The sequence below is a fragment of the Triturus cristatus genome, chromosome 7, assembly GCF_964204655.1.
Source record: "Triturus cristatus chromosome 7, aTriCri1.1, whole genome shotgun sequence".
NCBI lineage: Eukaryota > Metazoa > Chordata > Amphibia > Caudata > Salamandridae > Triturus > Triturus cristatus.
In genome coordinates, this window is record NC_140590.1 from 1,676,469,586 (window position 1) to 1,676,494,440 (window position 24,855).

General features: G+C 40.0%; 1 protein-coding gene across 1 annotated transcript in view; it reads right to left on the bottom strand.

Moving 5' to 3' along the window:
- LOC146812678 (cadherin-like protein 26) overlaps positions 1-24,855 on the bottom strand; it is a 391,422-nt gene that overhangs the window by 127,906 nt on the left and 238,661 nt on the right. The window contains exons 8-10 of the mRNA XM_085619785.1: positions 24,128-24,313; positions 3,948-4,261; positions 472-614 (exon numbers count right to left, since the gene is read on the bottom strand). Coding sequence (XP_085475911.1) covers positions 472-614; positions 3,948-4,261; positions 24,128-24,313 — 643 coding nt within the window. The remainder of the gene's footprint in view (positions 1-471; positions 615-3,947; positions 4,262-24,127; positions 24,314-24,855) is intronic.

Here is a 24,855-nt window from a genome sequence, read left to right on the forward strand (position 1 = left end):
TTTCACAAACAAAAAGGGGGTGAAGTGAACTTTTGGATTATGGGTATCTACCTTTGGAATGACATTCAGTAACACATGAAACACTAGTAAATTGTATGCATTTTTTTGAGCATTTAACATCTACCCTCTTACATCCAGTCCAGAGTGTAACAGAACTTGCACTACCCAATTTGCATGCAGATCGCCCTGACTTATACACTAGGCAAGATAACGCATCCAATTTGTTCACTCACTTATTCACTGATTGCCACTCATCCACTCAATGCCAATGGCTCATACATTGAACAAACATTGGCTCACACATCATAAGCTAACAGTTTCTTCCATGACCTTCATGCCCAACTTTTTACCCAACCTCTCACCCACTCACTAATGATCTCATTCACAATGCGCCAACCGCTCAATCATTCACCCATGTGCTTGCTCAAATGTAGTATTGATTCGAAAATATCACGTCATATGATAACCTACCATCATCCACTGCCAGCAGGATGGCAGTGTAGGTGTTATTTATTACATAGTCTGACTCTCTATCAACAGTAGTCTTGGAGGTGATAACACCTGTATGTTCATCCACTGATATCCATCCTGCTGGGTCTGAAAACACCTGGTACCTGTGTAATTGAATATTTAAAGATGTTATGCAAATTCTTAGTATTTTGTTCTTCATGACCAGTACAGAACAGCCTGATTATCAGATTAATTATTTCTGAAAACATTGCTGCAATCAATAAAGCATCAGTAAAATATAATCAAACGTCATTCTACCTACCTTCTCATGCCTTAATTAAGGGCCTGATTCACAAGGGGACTTACCGCTCGTAAAGCTACGAGTGTGGAGACTTGAAACTTTACAAGTCGTAAGTCACTTTGTGAATTGGGCCCCTAGTGATTACTCATATAACGTTTGTAATTGCATGCCTTGCAAACTTGGTATATATTGTTTTATTTTTTTATTTTTACGATAATGGTACATAGGAAAATTTTATTTTTAATCTTACTTATAGGGCTTTTAGTCAGCCCTCTTTCACCACTGATCTGTTTGTTTGTCTTCCACCCACTACAGCATCTGGTAGTTGGTCAGCCCACTTCGGCCACTGGCTAACTTCAGTCTGAGTTACAGCTGGAGCAGCTTCATTTGGCTACTCCTTTAGACATGTTACTTTTACATTGTTTACATTGTATTATATAGATTAATCCTTCCTTTATTCCGAGTGTTCTAACTTTTTAATAAACTAGTGGGGATTTCAAATCTATTACTGAAATGTTCCATGGTAACTTTTAAATGAATCATTTAATGAGTGCATATTAATGTTGAAGATTTTAATATAAATGTAGCTCTTACTTACAATTATACAAATGATTTAAATATAAAGCACATGATTTCTTCTGTTCAATATTTCATGCATGTATTCATTTGAAAGTGTGTGCACATATATTCAAATGTCAGAGTGCATTCTTACCGTAGTGTTAACTTAGTGCAACCAAAGGCCTTCAGCTTTTGAATTTCAATGTTTAACTTTCACATGAGAGTTGCATTGTTTGAATGTTCTCTCCTCTGCAGGTGCAGATATAAGGGTCCGTTAATTAGAATTAGTCCTTGTTTGCTTGTAGAAATAGTAAGGTATGGGAGAAATTTATTGGCAAGAAGAAGACATGTTAACGAGGTGGGACACAAGTTCTCATGGTGGAGAGGGACACTCAAGGACAATTGAATGTGCCCCATCGACAGTGTGAGAGAAGAACAAAATGTTGCAAATCCCTACCTAGGAGAATTGAAATGTACTGAAAAGTGCCACTGTTGGCTACCTTGAATGCTTGTGTGTTAATAGGTGTTGTATTGTTAGTTAGGGACCAGAACCCTTTAGGATTTCACGAAGTACAGACCTCTGATGGGATTCTCTCATTGGGTAGCTTCATACTATGCTTTTGTAGGCTTGGAGTACTTTTACAAAATGCTCCCTGATGCTGACGCCTGTTCCTTGCCTCATAAAACCAGGGTTTCCTTGATCACCTCCTTGGGAATTGCATGTCTTCACTCAGATACAGGGTCTCTTGATTAATTAACTCATTGCAGCTTAAGTCACAAAAGCTATGCCCTTTATTACCAGAAAGTACTGTGCCATTTTAATCTGGGTAATCCGTGTTAACACGGTTGTAAAACACTTAAACTCAAAATGCAAATATGCAATATGAACCTGTTCTTCAATAATGTCATGTGAAATGTTCTTGTATAACCTGCTCTTTCACAGCAATTTGTTGTATGTGAAACAAGTGAAATGAGCTTCTATACACTGTTTTGCAGCAGTATGTAACAGGAAAAATAAAAAAGCTAACATAAAATGAATGAATGACAGGGAAAAACAAAACCAGCATTGACAAAGCCAAAATGCTGGCAGGCAAACCAAAAGTGATTGACTTTGCCAATGCTTGTTATGAATTTGAATCCGCTTGCTTGTGTTTAATAGAGTTCAACCCATGATTTGTAGTCTTGTTGGTCTGTACATTTTATCACCTCAAATTAAACTTTCTCCAAACACAGTTCCCCTTGATAGCCCCTCTATAGTCTATATGCATATTTTGTGTTCCATCCTGTCTGAAAGCACTTATAGTGCTAGACTGCAAACACCCCATTGTGCAATGTCTGAAATCCCCCAGATACATCTTTGACAAGAACTTGAATCTCCAACCACACATCAATTCAATTTCAAAAAGGGCACAATTCAATATTAAATTCCTCTAGGGTGAGGGTTTTAAACAAGTGATATAACATCTGCTGTTGTCTAGACTGGATTATGGAAACCACCTTGTTGGATATATTCCTTAAATGCCCCTCTCAAGGTAATATTTAGCAAACCTATAGGCTATCAATAGGTATGAGAAACATTGGTCACATGACTTCAACTGTGATTGCTCTCTGGTGGTTCTATATGAAAATAGGAGGGTTCTTCAAGCTAGCCTACAAACCATACACGGTGATCTATTCCATTACTCTATATTACATATAATGCAAACTAAAAAACTCATGTGGGCAGTGACACTATAGGAATGTTGACTTTATCGTATTCTCACCTTCCAAAGGAAAAGTATCTTTGAGTTCTTCAAAAGTCTACACCGCTCTTCCCCTGGATACAAGTTACATTATGTTCCAACACATCTTCAATAAAGAGTTGAACATTGTACTGTTTCAATGACATGTTAAGTCACTCACAGTACTGTGTTTGTAATTATGCGAATTATCTATATCAGTCAAAAGTTTATTGTAAAAATAATTAAAATTATACAATATTATGTAATATAATTATCTATATATTATCTCACCCACTTTTATGTGGTGTGAGATTTTCTTTTCCTTTGCCCTATTGTATATTCTTTGGGCCTCTGTAACAGTTGCTATTGTGACTTGAAATAGTGGAAATCACCATGTTACCCCTTCAGTCTAGTTCAAACGTTTTAAACTGCTAATAAATAAATAAAAACATTATCTGATGTAGATGGTGAAAATGTGCTATTTCATCAATGTATACCAATAAGCCTTTCTTTGGCAATACATTATGGGCTTGGAATTGTCATCTGACATCAGACAACAATATTTAAGAAGAGAATCACAAACTACATATTCAAAAGAGTAGAACAACATGCTGAGATCTGACATCCCACATCATTGATACACTTAGATATTTGTTCCTAATAATGTAATTCCTGCTTTGGCCACGCCATATCCTTGCAATCATATTGCATCTAATAAAAATAATATATTTGCACATGATTATGTGTATTTCCTTTTTGTGCATCTTTATGTGACTCTTCATGAGCCTAGTCTACATAATATCAGTAATATTAAACAATTACAAAATTAATAATAAATATATCTTTTGTTAATGTTGAGTCAACACAAGCACTCATTCTTCAATATCACACACACAGTTTATTACTTTTCCACCTACTTGATTACATTTGGGAATGCTGTGTCTGGGTCAGTGGCATTCAACACTCCCAGTTTCTGGCCCGATACGTCTGTTTCATCCATGTAAATGGATATTCTTGGAGGGTGGAGATCAGGGGGGTCATTAACATCCAAGACTTTAACGAGTGTCGATCTTGTCTGGGATTCCTGGAACTTTCTTTCCATTGTCTTTCCTGTATCAACCACCCACTGCCCAGTTGATGACTTCTTCACAACTTTACACATGAAGAACGGCTCCTCATTTTTAACTGTGATGGATAGTTTGTTTGAAGGACCATTTTCAAAATCCAGAGGCTGTAGACAAATCATCAGAAAGGGTACATTAATTATGATTTCAACACACCCTGATTGGTCTGGTGAACTGTGGTTTCCCAAATGTTATCAATGAATCCAAAAGTGTTTGACTTCCATCAAACAGACAATATATATTAGAGAAAATTATTAACAATGAAAAAATACATGGAATTTCACATACATTATTATTGCACTCTAAACCAGAGCTTACATGTGAAAAAAATAATCTAGGGGTGTAGGCTATGCAATTATAGTTAGTGGACATTCCTTTTCACAAACCTGATATATTCCTAAAGGAAGCCCCAAATTTGAACAATTGTCTTTTGAAGTAAATGTCCAGCAAATGGCAGGCAAGGGTGCATGCCGTCTACATGCGCAGGCAAAAATGGTGAAGGTCTACAAATTTGTAAATTGGTGGGCATTTACAAATGTCTTGTGATGTCATATGTGAGGGGGGAAAAGGGGGCTGGAGTGAAATTACACCAGTGCAACATTAATCACATCTGGAGTGTGCAAAATTGACAGACCAATATCACTGGTGACACTTTCTATACAAAAGCAAAACATGAATCATGGTCAGGACTCAGAGATCAGAATTCTGGCCTGCCCTGGAAGTCCCAATGAGTGCTCATTTGAAATTTTCCCTCGGTCAAGGCAGCAGGAGGCTGTTTGGTAGCTCCTGTCTGTCACCCAGGGTACCCAAATGACAAGAAAACCTTGTCATCTACTACAGATAGTTATTGTTGTGGAAGAGGGATAGCAGTACCAACTTGATCTTCCTTAGATCATACTTAGAACAGTCCACCACATGGTGGCACTGCTCATCTAATTTAGAGATGAGCAGAAAAACGGTAGTTTAGGAATACAATATACATTAAAGTTGCTAATATCTGCCTCCCCAGCCATTCCTTTAGCTTTGGGGACCTGGAATAATCTGAACTGTCGCATTTACATGTGAGAGAGATGGTTAGTAGTTGTTTTGGCAGCGATGACAAGTGCGATAGGTGGTGCAAGCTGCAGTGTCCTCCTGGTCAGAGCCCTGGCACTTAATATTTTACAAATTAAGCACTGTTTCTAAGGTGAGCATAGGGAGGACAGAAACCTCATATGGATCACCAGGGCAAAGGATTGCTTGATCCTGATTTTCAATATGTGTACAGACTGTGAAAGTGGAGCTTCACCATCCTTCTGACTTATTAGGTTTTGTGCAGGAGGTGCCAGAAAAAGTTACCACAAGGATAACTGGCTTGTGGCAGACAAACATACAAACCAACATTGCGTTTTGATCCTTCAATGTCAGCTTTTCCTATTATTGTGAAGGAGAATTTGCCAATAGTGAAACTGGTTAGTTTTACCCTACTGTAGAATTGCTGCAATAACAATCCTGCACAGTAAGAGAGGAACCACAGGTTCAGAGATCTGATGTATGTGCTTGGCTGAGGAGCCAATAGGGCAAAGCTACCATCTGTGAAATTATGACTGAATGCTTCTCAGTCAGAATACCTTAAAAACTGTAAAAATACCATTGTGCTGTGGAGTCACCATTAGCCTTCAATAGCTGTCCTTTGGACTGGTGTGACCCACAATTGCTTGGGGACTGGAGTGCAGTTTGAAAGGGCTGCCTCAATCACCCCTAAAGCACTGCATGTTCACAAGGCACCTGGTACTAAATCCTTTATAAGCATCTTGATTCTGGATCAGGGCTTCGTGAGAAGCAAAGCAGCCAGTTTCCTGCAATCAACTGAAAGTCATACTCTGAGCATAGCTTTGTCTCTGAAGTTGCCCGTGCTAGTGCTGGAGCAGAGTTTTCTGTTGAAAATCTATTGGGTTTTTAATGCTCTGGTTTGTCTATTGTCAAAAGAAATTAAAATTATTAATTCATAATTACTAATTATTTGTTTTGTGTAAGTGTTCTAATTAACCAACAAGAAATAACAAGAGAAAACTACACGTGGGGAAGCCTTTGTGTCGTTTATTAATAATGTGCATGTTTATTAATAAATGTTGCTGAGTGCTGTTTATTTTAAAGCACGAAAACGCTTTTTAAATGTCATGTACTAATGCTTTTCCTGTGTTGCAAAGGCTAGATAATTACATACACATAAGGGTATTAGTGGGGTTAACACTGTTTAATCACTATGCTGTGGTAACGTTGTTTTTGTCTCTTTTTATTAAGATGGTACGTTCTGGCCTAGTATAAAATGGCTGCCGTTTGCAGCCTGGCCTCGAGTGAATGATTTGTGATGAGAAGGCCTTGCTGAACATGGTCGAGAGTCATCTGACCACAGTCTTCGCCTGGCTAAAGTTTTCCGTGAGGACAGCAGCTCTGGGCGAATATCCAAATACATCTGAGCAACCTTGGAGGACAAAGGAGCCATAATGAATGAACTCTGAGATCATAATGCTGGTTCCGAGGAAATGTGAACATGAAAAGATACTTTTTCAAATTCTAGTTCCGTGTTCCGTCTTTTTATTTTTGTGATTTTTCTGAGCGGAGATTTTCCAAATGTAGCGATGCTACATCCTTTCCTGCTCGCTTTGCTCAGCGGTTCAGCGGATATCGAAAACATTTTATGTTGCCTTCTATTGTTTCATTTATTATAAATATTGTTAGCCTAGAGAGGGTTTTTGCCACTTTGCCACTTCTTTCCAAACCTGCGTTGGTGAGGATCTATGCTGTGAGGACGGCGACTCGGGAGACTTTTATCGAGAGACCTGTCCTGATGACCCATTCTGACATTTAGCTAGAATAGGTAATTATGAGAATAATGATTTATTTTGATTGAATTTTCTTTGACTAATTTTAGATAAAGAATCATAATTTTAAAATACAGTGTTGGTTATTATTTCTTGTCAATTATTGAGTACTCTATTTTGATTATTGTTGTATAGATTGTTTAGATCATGACTCAGGACAGTCACAATTAGGTCTTATCGACCTTAGTGTAGATACAGGGTGTTTAGAAGATTTCTTTCCACAGGTTCAGTGCTAATGGAGTAATCTGAGTGTATGTTAGTGAAATGGGCCCAAGCGTATGATGAGTGTATGTGCGTGTAACTGTGAATTTACTCTATCCGTGGAAGTAGGGAGAATTTGTACACCCCAATCTGCACCAATTTCCTGGTAGCAGAATTTGATGGTTATTGATGATTGTCTTGATCTGATTAGATTGATTGTATATTGGCTTTTGATTTATTGATTATTGATTGATGTTGGTATATGTACTAATACTAAATGTTGAAGTTGTCATGTTGAGTTTTATGTAGTGCTTCTGGAATTTGGGAGCTGGTAGCAGTTCCGTAGTAGGGCAGAGGGAAGTATATGCTGCTCTCGGGAAATACGGGATTGTTGGTCCTGTATGTATGCAGGAGAAAAACGTGTGACAATTGAAGTTGCGCGTCACATTGTCTGGGTTTGGAATTAGTGACATCGTTGTGTGTTACTATTAGAAATATTTCTGGTATAAAAGGAGTGTGTATGGTAGCGAAGGTTATTTGTGAAACTCTGGTCTTAAGTCCCAGGGATCCGTAAGGTTCACTGTTAAAGCTTATTGCGGGAGGAGTAATAGGTATTCTCTGAGCTTGTCTGAAGGACTGGGCAGAGGTAAACACTGCTTGGTTAACATATGTTATAATTCTGTAGTGGGGCAGATTGTTCGCTGTTCTCGGGAAAAGCAGGATTCTGTGTGTATGTACTACATTTCTTGTATGAATGTGCGTGAATGCTCATATATTTAGTTAATTGTAATACTCTTTGGAGCAGTCATAGAGGAAACAGTTAATGAATGCATGCTACTGTGTCAACGGTATTCTTGTGAAATAGATTTTCTTTACTATTCTTTGGTTAGCGAAGCAGACAATGGAGATGTTTATATGTTGTAACTAATAGATTTTGTAGAATCTGACACGAAGTCTACTGAGAAGTATTGTAAAGGAGGGGTAGACGACTGACAGGAGACAGGAGCAGGAGAGACTGCAGCGACTGCTGACGTCAAACAGACCGCGCTCTGATTGGATATTAGATCAGAACAGTGCTCGCGCTGAGATTGGTGCGTTGGTGTGAGCCGCGCAAGGATTGGAAAGAGTCACCTTGTACTCTAGTGACGTAGACGCTCCAGGATTGGTGCGTTAGTGTGAGTTGTGCTGTTATTGGATAAAACATCGTACTATTGAGTTGTATTATGAAAGGGATTAGAAAAGTTTGGTAAAAGCTAAAATGTATTACCAAGAGGAGAAAAAGAAAAAATCTTTGTTCAGAAAGATTAAAAATTGGTTCGACAAGGATAAAGATGTTAAAGCGAGAGAGGGTGAATTGTTACCTCCATCGAAAACGCCTGCATCCTTCATGGCTGCGAGATATGGGTATCATACCTGTATATGGTTGGAGAATTGGGTTAGGTATACAAAGGAAGATGGCGTTCTAGCATTTCCAGAACATGGTTCATTTAATCTGGCCGTGTTGAAAAATTTGCGGGAAAAGATGTTATGTCTTGAACCAAGACCAAGGCCGACACAGTTTGAGGCTTTAGTGGAATGGGAAGAGGAAGTACATGAGCGAGAAAAACAGAGGTCTGGGGGAAATTATAGGTACATGTTTGGAAGGAGACATGATCGTGAAACTCATCATGATCGAATGAAGAGATGGCGAGATGCTAGTATGTCAGAGGGATTATACCCTATGAGAACAATTGAAGAGAAGGGTACAGAAAGGGTTCCTGAGGCAGAAGTGAGAAGATATGGAGTTAATGAGTATGAGGATGAAGTCTTGAATGACATGATTTACAAAAGACCACCTCCATATAGACCAGAACCAGAAGAGAGCACACCAGTTGTTTCTCCGATAAGAGATACATTGCGTATCATTGAGACAGAAAATGTGACACCTGAATTGAGAAGTGGTAATCCTTTCAGGGAAAGAGAGAATAGAAGCAGTGGCGAGAATACGAGAGAATTAGCCAGAACTACATCGGAGTTGACTGAAAAGATTAGAGAGCTGACAAAGAATCTAGACGCTGTTACGGTGCCCGTAACCATAGGTCCAATTATGCCTGTTTTTGATAAGCAGAGGACAGGGGAGAATGGTTTTGTGATTCCATGTGTTGGGAATAGATTGACAAGTTTGGCTGGTCCTTCAGGAGATTCAGGAAAAAGGACAGAAAATGGTGATTTGAGACGATCCAGACATGAGACATGTAGTGAAGGATTAGAGATACAGTCTAATTCAGGATTGAATGCTGGTGAAGCTAGTTGTTCAGGGATGCCGATTTTAGAACCGCAGAAGAAAGTGGTTCCAGTGAGAAAATCTACTGAAATAACAGCTGAGGATTTGAATGAATGGATGAAAGTTCTTCAAAAGAGAGATAAAGATTCACAGGCAATTGATGTGGCTAGATTACGTGTAGAATTAGAAGAGCTTGTTGCAGGGACAGTTCCTACAGAAATTCTAAAAAATCATCACGATGGTGAATTGTTATTTATGTGTAAAAATATCACCTGGAGAACTAAAAATACACATGACAGATTAAGAGCAATAGCGAATGAGCATGGAGTTGACATTGATAAAGTGAAAGCTTTGCAGAAGTCTTACAGGATGGATTTCACAGATAAAGACAATGAAAATCTGAATGGTGCTGGTAGAACAGGACAGATTAAAGAGATGATCGCTTTATTGCGAAAATGGGGTGATGTTGAGAAGTGGAAGGATAGGTGGTACAAGAAAAGAGAGGAATCAGGGAATAAGACTTATTGAGCATTTCCTGTGAGAGAAAAAGAGAAAACTGAGGAGGCTTATCCTATGAGAGAAATACCTGGAGGAGGATATGTACATGTTCCATGGACCAGACAGGATATTTTATCATTTACGAATGATTTCCCTCGACTGAGAGAAAAGCCCGTCGAGTGGTATAGGCAGGTAGACAGGTTTGTGAAATTGTCAAAAGTGCTGTGGATTGACCTGAATAGTCTGTTTGATATAATTGTTCCAGCAGACTTGTGGGCTGAGTGTAAAATAGTTGTAAGTTGGCCTACTGAGGAATATCCAAGAGATCAGAGAACAGGAGCACCAGATCCAGAGGTAATGAGAAAGTATGAGCAGGTGATCGTATACCTGAAAAATAAAGTACCTCCAAAAGAGACAGACTGGGTTAAAATAGATCGAACACATCAGGAAGCAAAAGAATCGGTTCATGCTTTTTATGAGAGGCTGATACTGGCTTTTAAACAATTCAGTGGAGATGAACACCTGGGTGACAAGGATTTGAGTCATTTTGTATACAGATTTGTATATGGCCTGAGACCTGAGATTAGTGAGAGAATTCGTGAGCATACAGTGGACTGGCAGAGTAAGAAAATAGATGAGATTTTGAGACATGCAAAATACTTCAGTGATGAAATTGAAGCAAAACAGAGAAAGCTGAAAGAGAAAGCAATGTGGGCACAAGTGAAAGTTGCGGAAAGACAGGAAGCACAGTTGGTGGAACAGGCGAATAATGCAGGAAATAATCCAGGGAATAGACCTAGATATGCAGGGAAAGGAAAAGGGAATCTTGAGGAAGCCAAAAAGAAGTTCCCGTGTCACAACTGTGGCCAACTGGGACATTGGAGATCTGAATGTACCAATCCACCATTAGCGAATAATGAGAGTAAATCCTTAAATCAACAGGTGCAGAACGAAGGGAATAATCGACAGCAGCAACAATCTTCTGTAGTGAAACAGCAGAGTCAAGAGCCAAAACCGCCATTGCCGCAGAATAGAGGATCACAAAAGTATAATAAGGATTCGGGATTCTACAATGATGAGCAGGTAAACAAACCAAGGCGTTCTAACCAGGTACAGCAGTACTTGTTAAAGAATGAAGGGAGTGAGTCTGAAGGTGATCATTGACGGTGCCGAAGAGAGGAGGAAGAGTGCATACTTGGTGCAACTCTAGAAATAGACCAGGCAGGACCATTTGTGGATGGAAAAATAAATGAAGAAGGTGTTACTTTTTTAGTAGACACAGGTGCGACAAGATCAACTGTCAGGTCAACAGATATTAGAAATCTTCCTCTCTCGGATGAAGCAATCCAAGTAGTTGGTGTAGCCAATACACAAATCAAGACACGTCTTACTGAACCAGTAAGAGTACAAATAGGGAAATTTTCAGACATGCACAGATTTATTGTCTGTGACACTAGTCCAGTGAACTTGTTAGGTAGGGATCTACTTTGTAAGATGAATTGTACAATTTTTTGTACACCGGACGGAATAGCTTTTGAAACACCAGATGAGGATGTTTTGTACCGAGTGACTCTAGAAAATAGAGAGAGTGAGTTAATTGGTGCATATGCTGTGTTTGATCCGGAGGATTTGCCTCAAGAGCTGAGAGACACAGTGAAAAGGACAGTTTGGGATTTTACTGGAGAGGATGTGGGATTGATGAATAATGTAGATCCTGTGAAAATTGCAGTGAAAGAGGGAATTACTTATCCTAACATTCCTCAGTACAAAATGACACCAGAAATAATTGAAGGAATAACTCCTATAATTGAGAAAATGATTCAGCAAGGAGTTCTGAGAGAACTATTGAGTAGCCCATGTAACTCACCGATAATGGGGCTAAAGAAACCTAATGGGAAATTCAGGATTGTACAGGATTTGAGAAAAGTTAATCAAATTGTTGTGACATGTTGTCCTATTGTGCCAAATCCGTCAGTGATTTTGTACCAGATTCCATATGATGCTGAGTGGTACACAGTGATTGATTTGTGTCATGCTTTCTTTTCAATTCCATTGCATCATGACAGCCAGCCGATTTTTACATTTAGGTTTGGCCAGCGTATTTTAGCATGGTGTCGTATCCCACAGGGGTATACGGAGAGTCCTTCGATATTCAATCAGTTATTGAAAAAGTCATTAGAGAGTTTGATCATGCCTGAAAGCTCAGTACTAGTGCAATATATTGATGACCTACTTGTGGCATCAAAGACACGTGAAGCTTGTGAAGTAGATACCATAGCTTTACTGAATCATCTGGCAGATGGAGGGTTAAAGGTACCTCCAGCTAAATTGCAATTTTGCAAGAAAGAGGTGCATTATCTTGGACACAATATTGAAAAAGGTCTGAGAAAAGTGACTAATGACAGGATTAGAATTATCAGAGAAATGAAAGCCCCAAAGACCCAGAGGGAAGTGAGAATGTTCCTGGGAATGGTGGGTTATTGTCGTCAGTGGATAATTAATTTCTCGCTGATAGCAAAGCCACTGATTAAGCTGACAAAAAGTGAGATGACAGATCCATTGGAACTAGATGGAGAACAAATGGCAGCATTTGAGGAGCTGAAGAGCAGAATGTGTGAAGCCCCTGCTTTGGGTATGCCAGACTATGAGAAAGAGTTTGAATTGTACTGCAGTGAGAGAAATGGATGTGCACTTTCAGTGTTAATCCAGAAACATGGATTACTGAGAAGGCCTATTGCGTACTTCTCATCGACACTTGACCCTGTAGCTGTGGGTTTACCAGGTTGTCTGAAATCTGTGGCTGCAACATGCAGAAGTCTGGAACAGAGTGAGGGAATCATAATGGGATATCCTGTAAGGGTATTCGTACCTCATAATGTGGCAATTCTTTTGACAAGAAGCAGAACTCAATACATGTCACATAGTCGGCTGACTAAATATGAAAAAGTCATTCTGGGAGCATCAAATGTGACTCTTGAGAGATGTGTGAATGTGAATCCAGCGACATTGTTGCCGGATATTGAAAATGTGGGTGTGAAGACAGAAGATGATCACAATTGTTTGGATGTGCTGGATTACTGTACAAAACCGAGACCAGACATAAGGGATCTTCCCTTACTTGAGAGTGATCATGTGCTGTTTGTAGATGGATCATGTCTGAGGAATGATGAGGGTGTGCTGAGTGCAGCATATGCAGTGTGCAAGGTTTCAGAAGTGATGGAAGCATCATCATTGAAAGGAGTGAAATCTGCACAAGTTGCAGAATTGGTGGCATTGACGAAAGCTTGTGAAATTGGGAAAGATCTGAGAGTGACTGTGATGACTGATAGTCAGTATGGATTTGTAGTTGTGCATGATTTTGGCCAACTTTGGCTACAGAGAGGTTTCTTGACGTCGAGTGGGACTCCAATAAAGAATGCTGAAGTGATTGGGAAATTGCTTGAGGCGATACAGCTGCCTAAAGAATTAGCAGTGGTGAAATGTGCTGCTCATGGACAAGGAGATGATTTTGTGACTATTGGCAATAGATTTGCTAACGACATTGCACAATATTGTGCTAAGAACAATCACTCGATTAATAGGGAACGAGAAGGAGAAATGTCTTTTTGTTCTGTGATGTTTACTAATGTCCTAGAAACGTGGGATGAAGTGAAACAGTTGCAGGATGAGGCAGGAAAGGAAGAAAAGAAAGACTGGATCAAGGCAGGTTGTGCCCCAAGAGAAACAGACCATGTTTGGGTCTATAGGGATGGCAGACCAGTCATGCCTAATTCCATGTTGTCGACAATGGCAAGGATGTATCATGGCCAGGGACATTTGGGAAGGGATGCGATGATCAGGTCTTTTAAACAGACTTGGTACAATGCGAAGTTCAGGACAATTGCAGAGAGCATCTGTCAGAGATGTTTGATTTGCCAGCAATTTAACACTGGGAAAAAGACAGTGGTGAGTTTGGGAACAATAGGTAGAGAAGGTGGTCCTTTCACGAGAATGCAGGTAGATTTCATTGAAATGCCCCAAGTGAACAGACTGAGGTATGTTCTAGTGGTAGTCTGTTTGTTCTCAAGATGGGTGGAGGCCTATCCGACTAGGAGAAATGATGGAATAACAGTGGCAAAGTTACTGTTAAGAGAGTTCATTCCTAGGTACGGGTTTCCAGTAACGATTGAGTCTGATAGAGGTGGACACTTCTATAATGAGCTCATGAGTTTGATTTGTGAAGCATTGGGCATACAGCAAAAGCTACATTGTGCATACAGGCCAGAGGCTTCTGGTGTGGTTGAGCAGATAAATGGCACAATCAAGAACAGGATTGGTAAGATGTGTTTAGCCACAGGAATGAAATGGCCTGATGTCTTGCCTCTAGTGCTAATGACTATTAGATCTACTCCAGATAGAACTACTGGTTTAAGTCCGCATGAAATCTTGATGGGACGCGCAATGCGACATGCATATGTGCCTGTCAATAAGTTGATGACAATAACTGATGACATGATTTTGGATTACTGTAAAGGCCTGGCTGACGCAGTTCATTCTGTGTTTCACCAGGTTGGAGAAGAAGCTACCACACTTGAGAAGAAGCAAGCTCATGATCTGAGTCCAGGGGACTGGGTGAGGATTAAAGTACACAGAAGAAGAAACTGCTTGGTTCCAAGGTGGGGAAGACCAAGACAAGTTATTTTGACCACGACAACTGCAGTGAAGTGTGCTGGTGTGAAAAACTGGGTACATGCGAGTCATACTCTGAGAGTTCCAAACCCAAAGGATGGGACTGGCAAAGAGTATTTTGAAGAATCAGATTCCAGTGATGATGAAGACCCAGAACCAGTGAGAAAAAATCAAAGTTCGGGAAAAGAAGCAGAAAAGACTTCAAGAGAACCATTGAGAGTCTCAGAAGGGAGATCAGATTCTGTAAGAGAGCCTGAAGTTCCAAAAAGCAGTGGAGGAAAAAGAAGAGAAAAGAGCAGTTCCACAGAAATTACTCCTGAATCAGAAGAGGAGGAGATTGAAGAACCACTTGAGATTATATCTGAAGAAGTAGGGTCAGAAGAAGATAGAGAGGGACAGATTGCGGAAGACCCCCGAGGAGGTGTAGGGAACATTCCTGATAAGCTAGGTGAAGGGACAAGTAGACAGCAAGAAGATTGCGTGTCGGAGACTCGAGGAGGGAAAGAAGTAGGGAAGTCTCAAACAGTGGTGAAAAAGACTGTGGAGCGAAAGAAAACTGCTGAAGAACAAGAGGCATTTGAAACAGAATCAGATGAAAGTGAGAATGAAAAATCAGATGGTCGAGTTCTGAGAAAGAGAACTTGGATTGGAGAAAGAAATAATACAGAAACAAGACCGAAAAAGGTTGAAGAGGAGATTTTTGGCCTAACAACAGAGTGAAGAGGCTGAGATACAGACTGATAAGAGCAAATACATCGAAAGCTGAACAAGTGAATGAGGTGTCGAGTCAAAACGAAGTAAAAAGGAAGGAGCAAAAGGAGTCAAGAGAACCCGAGGAGATAAAGAGAATTAGAAAACCCAACCAAAAGTACAGATCACCGGAATGGTCTTATGTGGCACTGTCTGAAGGAGGAGAAGAAGAAGAAACAGTGAATCGAGACAATCCGGAGGGGATCTTGAGAAAAGTGGTTGAGGAAAAGGAAAAATCTGTTGGAATCTTAAAAGTTATCCTGACTGACATTGGAGAAGAGTCAGATGCACAGGATGTTGTTGATGATCTGATACAATTTGATGTTGCTGAAGAAGAAGGAGTGAAAAGTGATGAATATCCAAATTGAGTGAACTGAAGAAATCACTTGGAGGAAAGTGAAAAGGAGAAAGTCTGAAATTCAGCTGTTTGAAGTAATCCAGAAATAAAGAGTAATACAGTAGTGGAGTAGTAGAGGCTAAGTCAAAAGACACGGTCAAAGTAGTAATATGACTAACATAGAGAATAATCAAAGTAGATGTGCCTTTTTGAAAAGATGGTGTAGAATGTGCTGTTGCTGTACTGGATTATTAATGCTACTATGGGGTGTTTTAGCTTTATTAGTTACATTTAGAGTTACAATAGGTACATTTGAAATACATACTGAGAATGAGACTAATGTAGAGAAAAGTTCACAAAAAGTAGTTCCAACTAGAATTAGTAATACTTACATGCATAAAGATAGGTCAATTAATGATTTTTCTAGTAATGTTTTTTCAAAGTTGTTGTACGAATATGTGAAGACAATGGAAGTGAGGGATTGCTATGTTTGTATGCAATTACCTGCATCCGTTTAAGAGGGTGTTACTTATCACCATTTACCAGCTACGTATGGAATTTCTTGTAGTGTGTTGAGTAGTGTTTTTTATTTGCTAGGGAAAATAGATTATAAGATGTCTAACAAGGATAGTATTTTTGGGCAATTGCCTATGAATGAAAAGCTGAATCCAGCTAAAGAAGCTAACATTTTTGGGGAGATTGTTATTGAGAAAGAAGAATTAACATTAGATTACATTTTTAAGAATAATTTAACTTGCAGTTTGAAAGAAGAGGAGAAAGCTTTCCTAAACATGGTGGAGGAAAGGAGATTGAGCATGCATGAAAAGGCAGGGAAATACAAAATGAGTGAGACAATTTGGGACATTGAGATGGGAAAGGAATTGAGAAATGGAGCTAGTCCAACTTTAGCTTTAGATGCACCACAGAAGGGTAAGCTGTGCATTACAAGAAAGAAATCCCAATATGATACATACTTTGTTGGGACTAGTGAGTGTCATGATACATACTTCATTGCGACAGGATGGGGTTTTAGAGGAGGAGAGGATCCAGTTTTCCCAGGAGTGTATTATGTTTGTGGGAACAAGGCTTATTACAAGTTGCCTGACCATTGGTATGGCACGTGTTATGTGGGCCTGGTTTTTCCAAAGATTTTTCATATAGATAGAATAGAAGATGTAGAACAAAATAATTTACTAACACGTTTTAAGAGAGAAACCTGGTCGGAAATAGTGGGTGACATTTTTGGAGCTTTAATTCCAGCAGTATGGAATTCGGAAACTGTCAACAGTGGTGGATCGCTTATCGACAAATACCGCTGGAGGGTTTGTTTTGGTGAATACGGAATTGATTGCCATACGTGCCATGTCTATGCAAAATCGACTTGCCCTTGATATTTTATTGGCCAAGGAGGGTGGGGTCTGTGGAATATTGAAAGTTCAACATTGTTGCACTTACATTCCAGACGAAAGCAAAGACCTGAAGGTCTATATCAAAAATATTACTGATTTGCATGAAGAATTAGTACCACTGAAAGCTGAGAGTATTTGGACTAAAATAGCTAATAAAATAGTTGCTGTTAAGAGTTTTATTGCAAAAATAGGTAGTACTATTATAGGTAAGATATTGTTTCCTTTGACTTGTATAATTGTTGCTTTATTGATACTAAGATTGGTGTGTTTGTGTTGTAAAAACAGGGGAGGGAAAAAGAAATTAATTAAAAGAAATATTGAAAGGAGAAATAAAAGAAAAAGAGATCCACAAGAAATAGAATTAGAAGAATTGAGGGAGAGTGTTTATTTGGAGACAAAGAGGGATGATGAAAGGGAGTCTGGTGTCTAGTGTTGTCAAAAAGAAAAAAGACATTTCCAGTTTCTCCTAAAAATTGGGACTTAAATTTTACTAATTTTTTTTTTGGGTTGTTTATTTGGTGATAATATCACCAAAGGGGGGATTGCTGGAGCAGAGTTTTCTGTTGAAAATCTATTGGGTTTTTAATGCTCTGGTTTGTCTATTGTCAAAAGAAATTAAAATTATTAATTCATAATTACTAATTATTTGTTTTGTGTAAGTGTTCTAATTAACCAACAAGAAATAACAAGAGAAAACTACACGTGGGGAAGCCTTTGTGTCGTTTATTAATAATGTGCATGTTTATTAATAAATGTTGCTGAGTGCTGTTTATTTTAAAGCACGAAAACGCTTTTTAAATGTCATGTACTAATGCTTTTCCTGTGTTGCAAAGGCTAGATAATTACATACACATAAGGGTATTAGTGGGGTTAACACTGTTTAATCACTATGCTGTGGTAACGTTGTTTTTGTCTCTTTTTATTAAGATGGTACGTTCTGGCCTAGTATAAAATGGCTGCCGTTTGCAGCCTGGCCTCGAGTGAATGATTTGTGATGAGAAGGCCTTGCTGAACATGGTCGAGAGTCATCTGACCACAGTCTTCGCCTGGTTAAAGTTTTCCGTGAGGACAGCAGCTCTGGGCGAATATCCAAATACATCTGAGCAACCTTGGAGGACAAAGGAGCCATAATGAATGAACTCTGAGATCATAATGCTGGTTCCGAGGAAATGTGAACATGAAAAGATACTTTTTCAAATTCTAGTTCCGTGTTCCGTCTTTTTATTTTTGTGATTTTTCTGAGCGGAGATTTTCCAAATGTAGCGATGCTACATCCTTTCCTGCTCGCTTTGCTCAGCGGTTCAGCGGATATCGAAAACATTTTATGTTGCCTTCTATTGTTTCATTTATTATAAATATTGTTAGCCTAGAGAGGGTTTTTGCCACTTTGCCACTTCTTTCCAAACCTGCGTTGGTGAGGATCTATGCTGTGAGGACGGCGACTCGGGAGACTTTTATCGAGAGACCTGTCCTGATGACCCATTCTGACATTTAGCTAGAATAGGTAATTATGAGAATAATGATTTATTTTGATTGAATTTTCTTTGACTAATTTTAGATAAAGAATCATAATTTTAAAATACAGTGTTGGTTATTATTTCTTGTCAATTATTGAGTACTCTATTTTGATTATTGTTGTATAGATTGTTTAGATCATGACTCAGGACAGTCACAATTAGGTCTTATCGACCTTAGTGTAGATACAGGGTGTTTAGAAGATTTCTTTCCACAGGTTCAGTGCTAATGGAGTAATCTGAGTGTATGTTAGTGAAATGGGCCCAAGCGTATGATGAGTGTATGTGCGTGTAACTGTGAATTTACTCTATCCGTGGAAGTAGGGAGAATTTGTACACCCCAATCTGCACCACTAGCATCCCTCTATCATCAGAGGGAGGGATGGGATACTCACCCTAAGGAGTCTGCCTCCACGTGTATATGATGTGTAGGCTACCTCTCCTATCCTGTGCCACCAGGTGCAGGGTACAGGGCACACTCCATTTGCTGGTTAGCATGATGCCCAGATGGCCCGAGTGTACACTCGTAGAGACAAGCTGAGTGGCTCTAGGGTTTTGAGCCTTCTGGTCAGCAACTCCAGTGGGTTTGGACACCCTGGTTTGCTGCTCCAGTTGTCCCGGGCAGTCTGGTCAGTGGCTTCAGGGATCTTCAACACTTTGTTTGGGCACTACAAAGGGCTTGGGCTACCTAGTCGGCAGCTGGCCGGGGCTATCTGATCAGCAGTTGGCCAGCCACAGTCTTCTGTATGGGTGCTGCCCATGGCTATTTGGTTGACGTGTGGTGTACCTAACGGCCTTCTGGCTATCTCCAACTTGTTGATCCTTATTGGTTTGAGGAACAAAATATTTCCTGAATAACCTTAAAGGGAGCCTAGATCTTAAACCTCTTTAGCTAACCAGGCATTGTTTCTGGAAGGTGAATATCACCTATGGGCAGCCAGTCACAAATGACTTGGCTGGCAGTTCTAGGAAAGGAGAGGATGTGTCCAACTCAATCAAGCCCCATTGAGAGTTTTATGAACAGCGAATGGGAGCCAGGGATATGGTCTCCCTATTCTAGGACTCCAGCCGGCACCACCGTCCCTACAAAGATTAGGCTGCTGTCAGGATGGGAAGGAGACTTCTGCTGCTCAGCGATGTCGAGTTCAGACAAAACCGCAGTGGGAGCTCTGTGAAGCTTGTGCAGAGGTCTTAAACCTGTGTCCTGAGACCAGGGCTAGCATCTGAGAAGGTAAAAGAGTTCCAGTACCTGATTGCACATGTCATTAGACCAATTAAGTCACACTCTGTTCACAGCAGTTGAATAAACAATGATTTTTAACTGAACATCTAGAAATTTCACTTGATCAGGGTGAAGAAGTTACAGACTTTTATCTCTGGGTGTAATACATTACTAAATTATGAACCTTACAGCTGACTGACATCCATTGAGAACTGGATTTCTTACATTTCCTGAAATGCACTCCAAACAGGCTGGTCTTAATTTTAAAGAATTAAAAAATCAAATACCAAAGATTTACAACATCACATGGTTGTTTATTTATGCATTTTGGAAATTCCAAGGGATTTTTGAGTTAACACTTGCAAGTATCCAGGCATATCTCTGGAAAACATTTGTATGTTTGCAATTGTGACTAACAAGAGGCCTTTCCACATGTAAACATGTACACAGTGCACAACTGCCATCACGTTTGTGTAATGGCAATGCTTGTTTGACCCACAGGGAAAAAAATATCACCATTGAGAACATCTTTCCTCAGAGCCTACACCCTGGATACACTGTCATCCAGTCAAGATTTGTTTATGGCAATGATCTCTCTGCACACAAGAAGGCTTTGGGATTTATTCTGGGTTTATCCGTAGGTTTCCTTGCTCATTTTGAGGGTATACTAAGATCAGTGAAAATACTATTTTTGTTATGCGCTGTCTTAGAGCACAATAAGTAATGCAAATTATTTTAATGGGATGTATCTAACCCCGAGTTGAGTGGGTAATTCAAACCACCAGGAAGAGAGTGCCCTCTTTTGGGAAGCTAGTGGTATGCATATTTTGTGGGCACTGTCCACTGAATATTTAGTTTCTCATAGAATTAGCATCTTTTTTTCAGAATTGTTTTTCCTCAAATCAATTGTTTACTTGTTGATTGGTGGCATTGCTTACACTACTTCTCTTAAAATACCCACAGGTGGGCATCCACCCGCCAATGATTGGGATGAGGCTGGAAAAATATAATATCCTGTTCATTGGAAATATAACATAATTTGCAGAACGTACACTCAGCCCGAAGGAGTCTTTTTTGCACTTTTGACAGACAACAAATGTTTATAGCTACCTAGTTCGATGACACTTAATTTATCTACCTCAGAAGAAGGAATAGACCTATTGGGATTTGAACCTGTGGCCATGAGGTCAAACTTAGACCCAGCCAGTGGATGCATTAGTCCACTGAGCCGCTAGATCCGTTAAACCCCAGGAGCAACATCTTTGAAATGGAACTGAATAATTCTGATTCAACAGTAAGAGGAGTGGCTGTCAGGTGACCAGAGTTAACTACCACGTTTAGCAATAAACACACACTGTTACAACAACAATGCACACCTGCGTAATGTTTTAAAATATAAATATTCTGCATAACCTGCATACCGATTACAGAAGTGACTTGGGTATTTCATGCATGAACACACTTCACATGAAAGGCCATATCAGAAATCTGACTGATGCCCCATCCTCCATTTAACAAGTGCATTCAAACCTATGCCACTTGGAACATGGTGAATTGGATATCAGTCATGTTTTCATGGAGTATCCTGTGCATCAAACTCTAAATAGGTTCCACAGTCTCTGCCACAGTTTTGGGTTGAGTGGTGTCTTACATGGTTGAATAGCAGGAGCAGCGCTATTTTACAACCTGAGACAGTGGTAACTGATTGCTTGTCATTGGAACCTTAAAGTAATGTGCTGCTTTTGGTTGCTGACATATCTAAAGTAACCAATAGAACATACCCCAATAAAACACATAGCAACATGACAACAAAATTAAAATATAGCAGAGAACATCACAGTGAAAAGAGAAGACAACACAACTTCTGCTGTGCAATACAACAAAATCATTTTGCAATACTGTAGCATAAGAGCAAAGCAACATAAACCACAACCCAGCACATCAGCACTACAAAGCAAATCCCACACAACAGATACACACAAACATTCTTGTCATACATTACCACCTTTAGAATCCTGTTTTCATTGCACAGTGGTACAAGATGTTTGCCTTATCTTACCACAGAGGTCCTGACATAGTGCCAGTCAAAATGTTTTGTGATCCTCCGCAATATCTTTTCTTGTGTTTCAGCCAAACAGCACCTGTTGCTACAATCTCAGGCTTAACAGATGACTCGTTCTCACCAGAAGCACATTGAATCGGATTTTAACATCGATTTGTGTGTATTTGTTTAACTTACACCAAGAAATAGCCTTTTCCTTAAGGCAAATCAACTTTTCAAATTTTTGTTCTGCACTCCTAACAAATTGGTGCACAGAATCTTTTTTGTTAAAGAATGGACTCACAAGGAATGGGAATCAAAGTCTTGAATTTACTGTGAATTTTTGCACACCTAGAAATTTATAAGTTTGTAGGTTGTAACAACCGCCTCTCCTACAACTGAGCTGCACCTTTAAGATCATGGACAAATATTGATTTTGCACTAATAGCATCTCACTCACAACCATAAATCTTTGGCTCCCTTCTCTCTATTTGAACATGCTGACCACTGCATTTTGGTATTTATTGGTTCAAACAAGTGGCTTCGTTTGTGGCTAATGTAAAGCCTTTATATTTGTGGGCTCTTAAGGGCGATAGAGATGGCGGGGGATATTTACTTTTTCTGACATGGAGGACGTTTGTCTGCTATATCAGTGACGTAGCAAACAAACGTTCTTCATAGCACTTCAGAAATCCCATTCTTCACAACTTGCTGCAGCACATGGTTTGACAGACCCACCAGAGTGAGTCAACAAGCTGCGCACATATAGGTGATGCTTGCCCGACCGGTCTCCTCGCCTGTTTCGTGAGAAATCTCTGCGCTTCCAATAACAAAAGCTCTTTCTTCCCACCAGAATGATTGCGATTTACAGGCAATTAAGTCCTCTGCAGAGAATTATAATCAGGTTTCATTGGGCCCCTTAGGTCTCTAGACCCCAGTGGCTAGAGGTCTATTGAGGAAGGTGGGTAGGAGCTAGCCTCAGGATCAAGACTATTGCTTATGGATTATGGTCTCTGGAGTAGATATAGTCTATTAAATATATGCTAATAAATACAACTCTCATGCTTCCAACCAAGTGTCCACCTCTTCCTAATCCATTTAAAGTGTACAGATTCTATGCAGGGATAGCTATCGTCCTTATGGCGTATCCACTAGGGAGATGGTAGTGGGCTCTGGATGTAGAGGAGCACAGGCCTTCTTCCACACTGAGAGCTAGATGGGTATTTTCAGCACTTATATGCAAAAAAAGACAACAAGAACTCTTTAGGTGCGGTCAACTTTGAGGACAAGACAATTGTAGGGGGTGTCCATGCACAAAAGGAAGCCCAAGGAGTCCCTCTTTTCTCTCTATTGTACTAAATCACATGAAACCATTCAGGAAATATAGAGATGGAGAGTACTCATGTTTCCAGGTCCACGTGCGACTAGATTATTCAGTCTAGGGGGCAGATTTACAAGCCCCTTGTGCCTCTTTGCGCCGCCAGTGCGTCACTTTTTTTGACGCACCAGCGGCGCAAACAATGCGCTCTATTTACAACGTGACGCATCTAGGGAGATGCGTCACGTTGTACAGCCCTGCGTCAGGTATAATGTATGCAGGGGGGCGTTCCCATGCAGGAAAGCCTGGTAAAAGTGACGCAGTGAAATCTACAAGATTTCACTGCGTCACTTTTAGGACGCCACTGCGTCAAAACCTTACGCCTGCTTGAAGCAGGCGTAAGGAGTGATGCAGTGTAGTGGGAATAGGCCACAAAATGCATTGCTGGAGTTGCGTCATGCATGCGACACGACTCCAGCAATGCGTGACTTTTGCCCCAACAGATGCGTCAGAATTTCTGACGCATCTGTCAATCCTTCCGCCATGGTGTGCCGTATTGTAAATACGGCACATCCATGGTGGCGCAAGCATTTTTTAGTGTGGCGCAAGGAAAGTGACGCATCTCTATAGATGCGTCACTTTCTTGTAAATCTGCCCCTAGATTCTTATTTTGCATTCTGGAGATCTAGTCCCAAGATAATAATGGTGTAAAAAGGTCTACCTGTGCCAGAATGTAAAGCACTGGATGAGTCACACATGGACCTGGGAAATTTGAGAGTTCTGAAATTACATCTGCTCTAGCTTCGTGAAATTTACTAAAACTACAGACAGCACTAGAGCACCTGAGAATCTCTGTTGTCCACAAGCCCTAGAGAGCAGTCCGCATACCTTAATGACAGTCAGAAGCCCTTCGTTTGTTTCTGGATCAGTCTCGATTTTGAAGTTGCCTCTCTCGTTGCCTGTCTTTATGGTGTAGACCGCTCGCCAGGCAGGGGTTTGAGGTGTATCCTGGTCTGTGACGCCAAGTCGCAGGATTGTCACATTTGAGTCCCGCTCAGGTATGCTGGCATCATACTGAAATACAAGTCAAATCCTTCGTCATTAGATGCATGCGAGGTTATGGTTGAAATATTTACTGTGCAAAAAAAAGTGATTAGATCTTTTGTTTTTTAAATTGTGCAGTTCTTGATTCAAAGGTAGGGTGGCTGACTCATCCCTTTATGGATCCATTATTCTTTCACATTAGCCAATCACGGTAGCACCACGCTTTAAATCGAAATGCAAGCTGTGTCATTGACCAGCAGTCTACAATTTTACTGCGTCATTCACAAGCATAACAAAAACTGATAATACCATTGTATTAGATTTGGGGGTCTCTAGTTGGCAGAGGTAGATACCTTTTACCAAGTAGGGACCCTTGCGTCTAGTCAGGGTAAGGGGGTACACTCCTAAAATAACCCCTGCTCACCCCCTTGGTAGCTTGGCACGAGCAGACAGGCTTATCTCAGAGGCAGTGTAAAGCATTTGTGAACACATACAGTAATCAAGTGACAACCCTACAGATGGACACCACACAAGTTTTATATAAAAAAATAAGTATTCTTTATATAGACTTA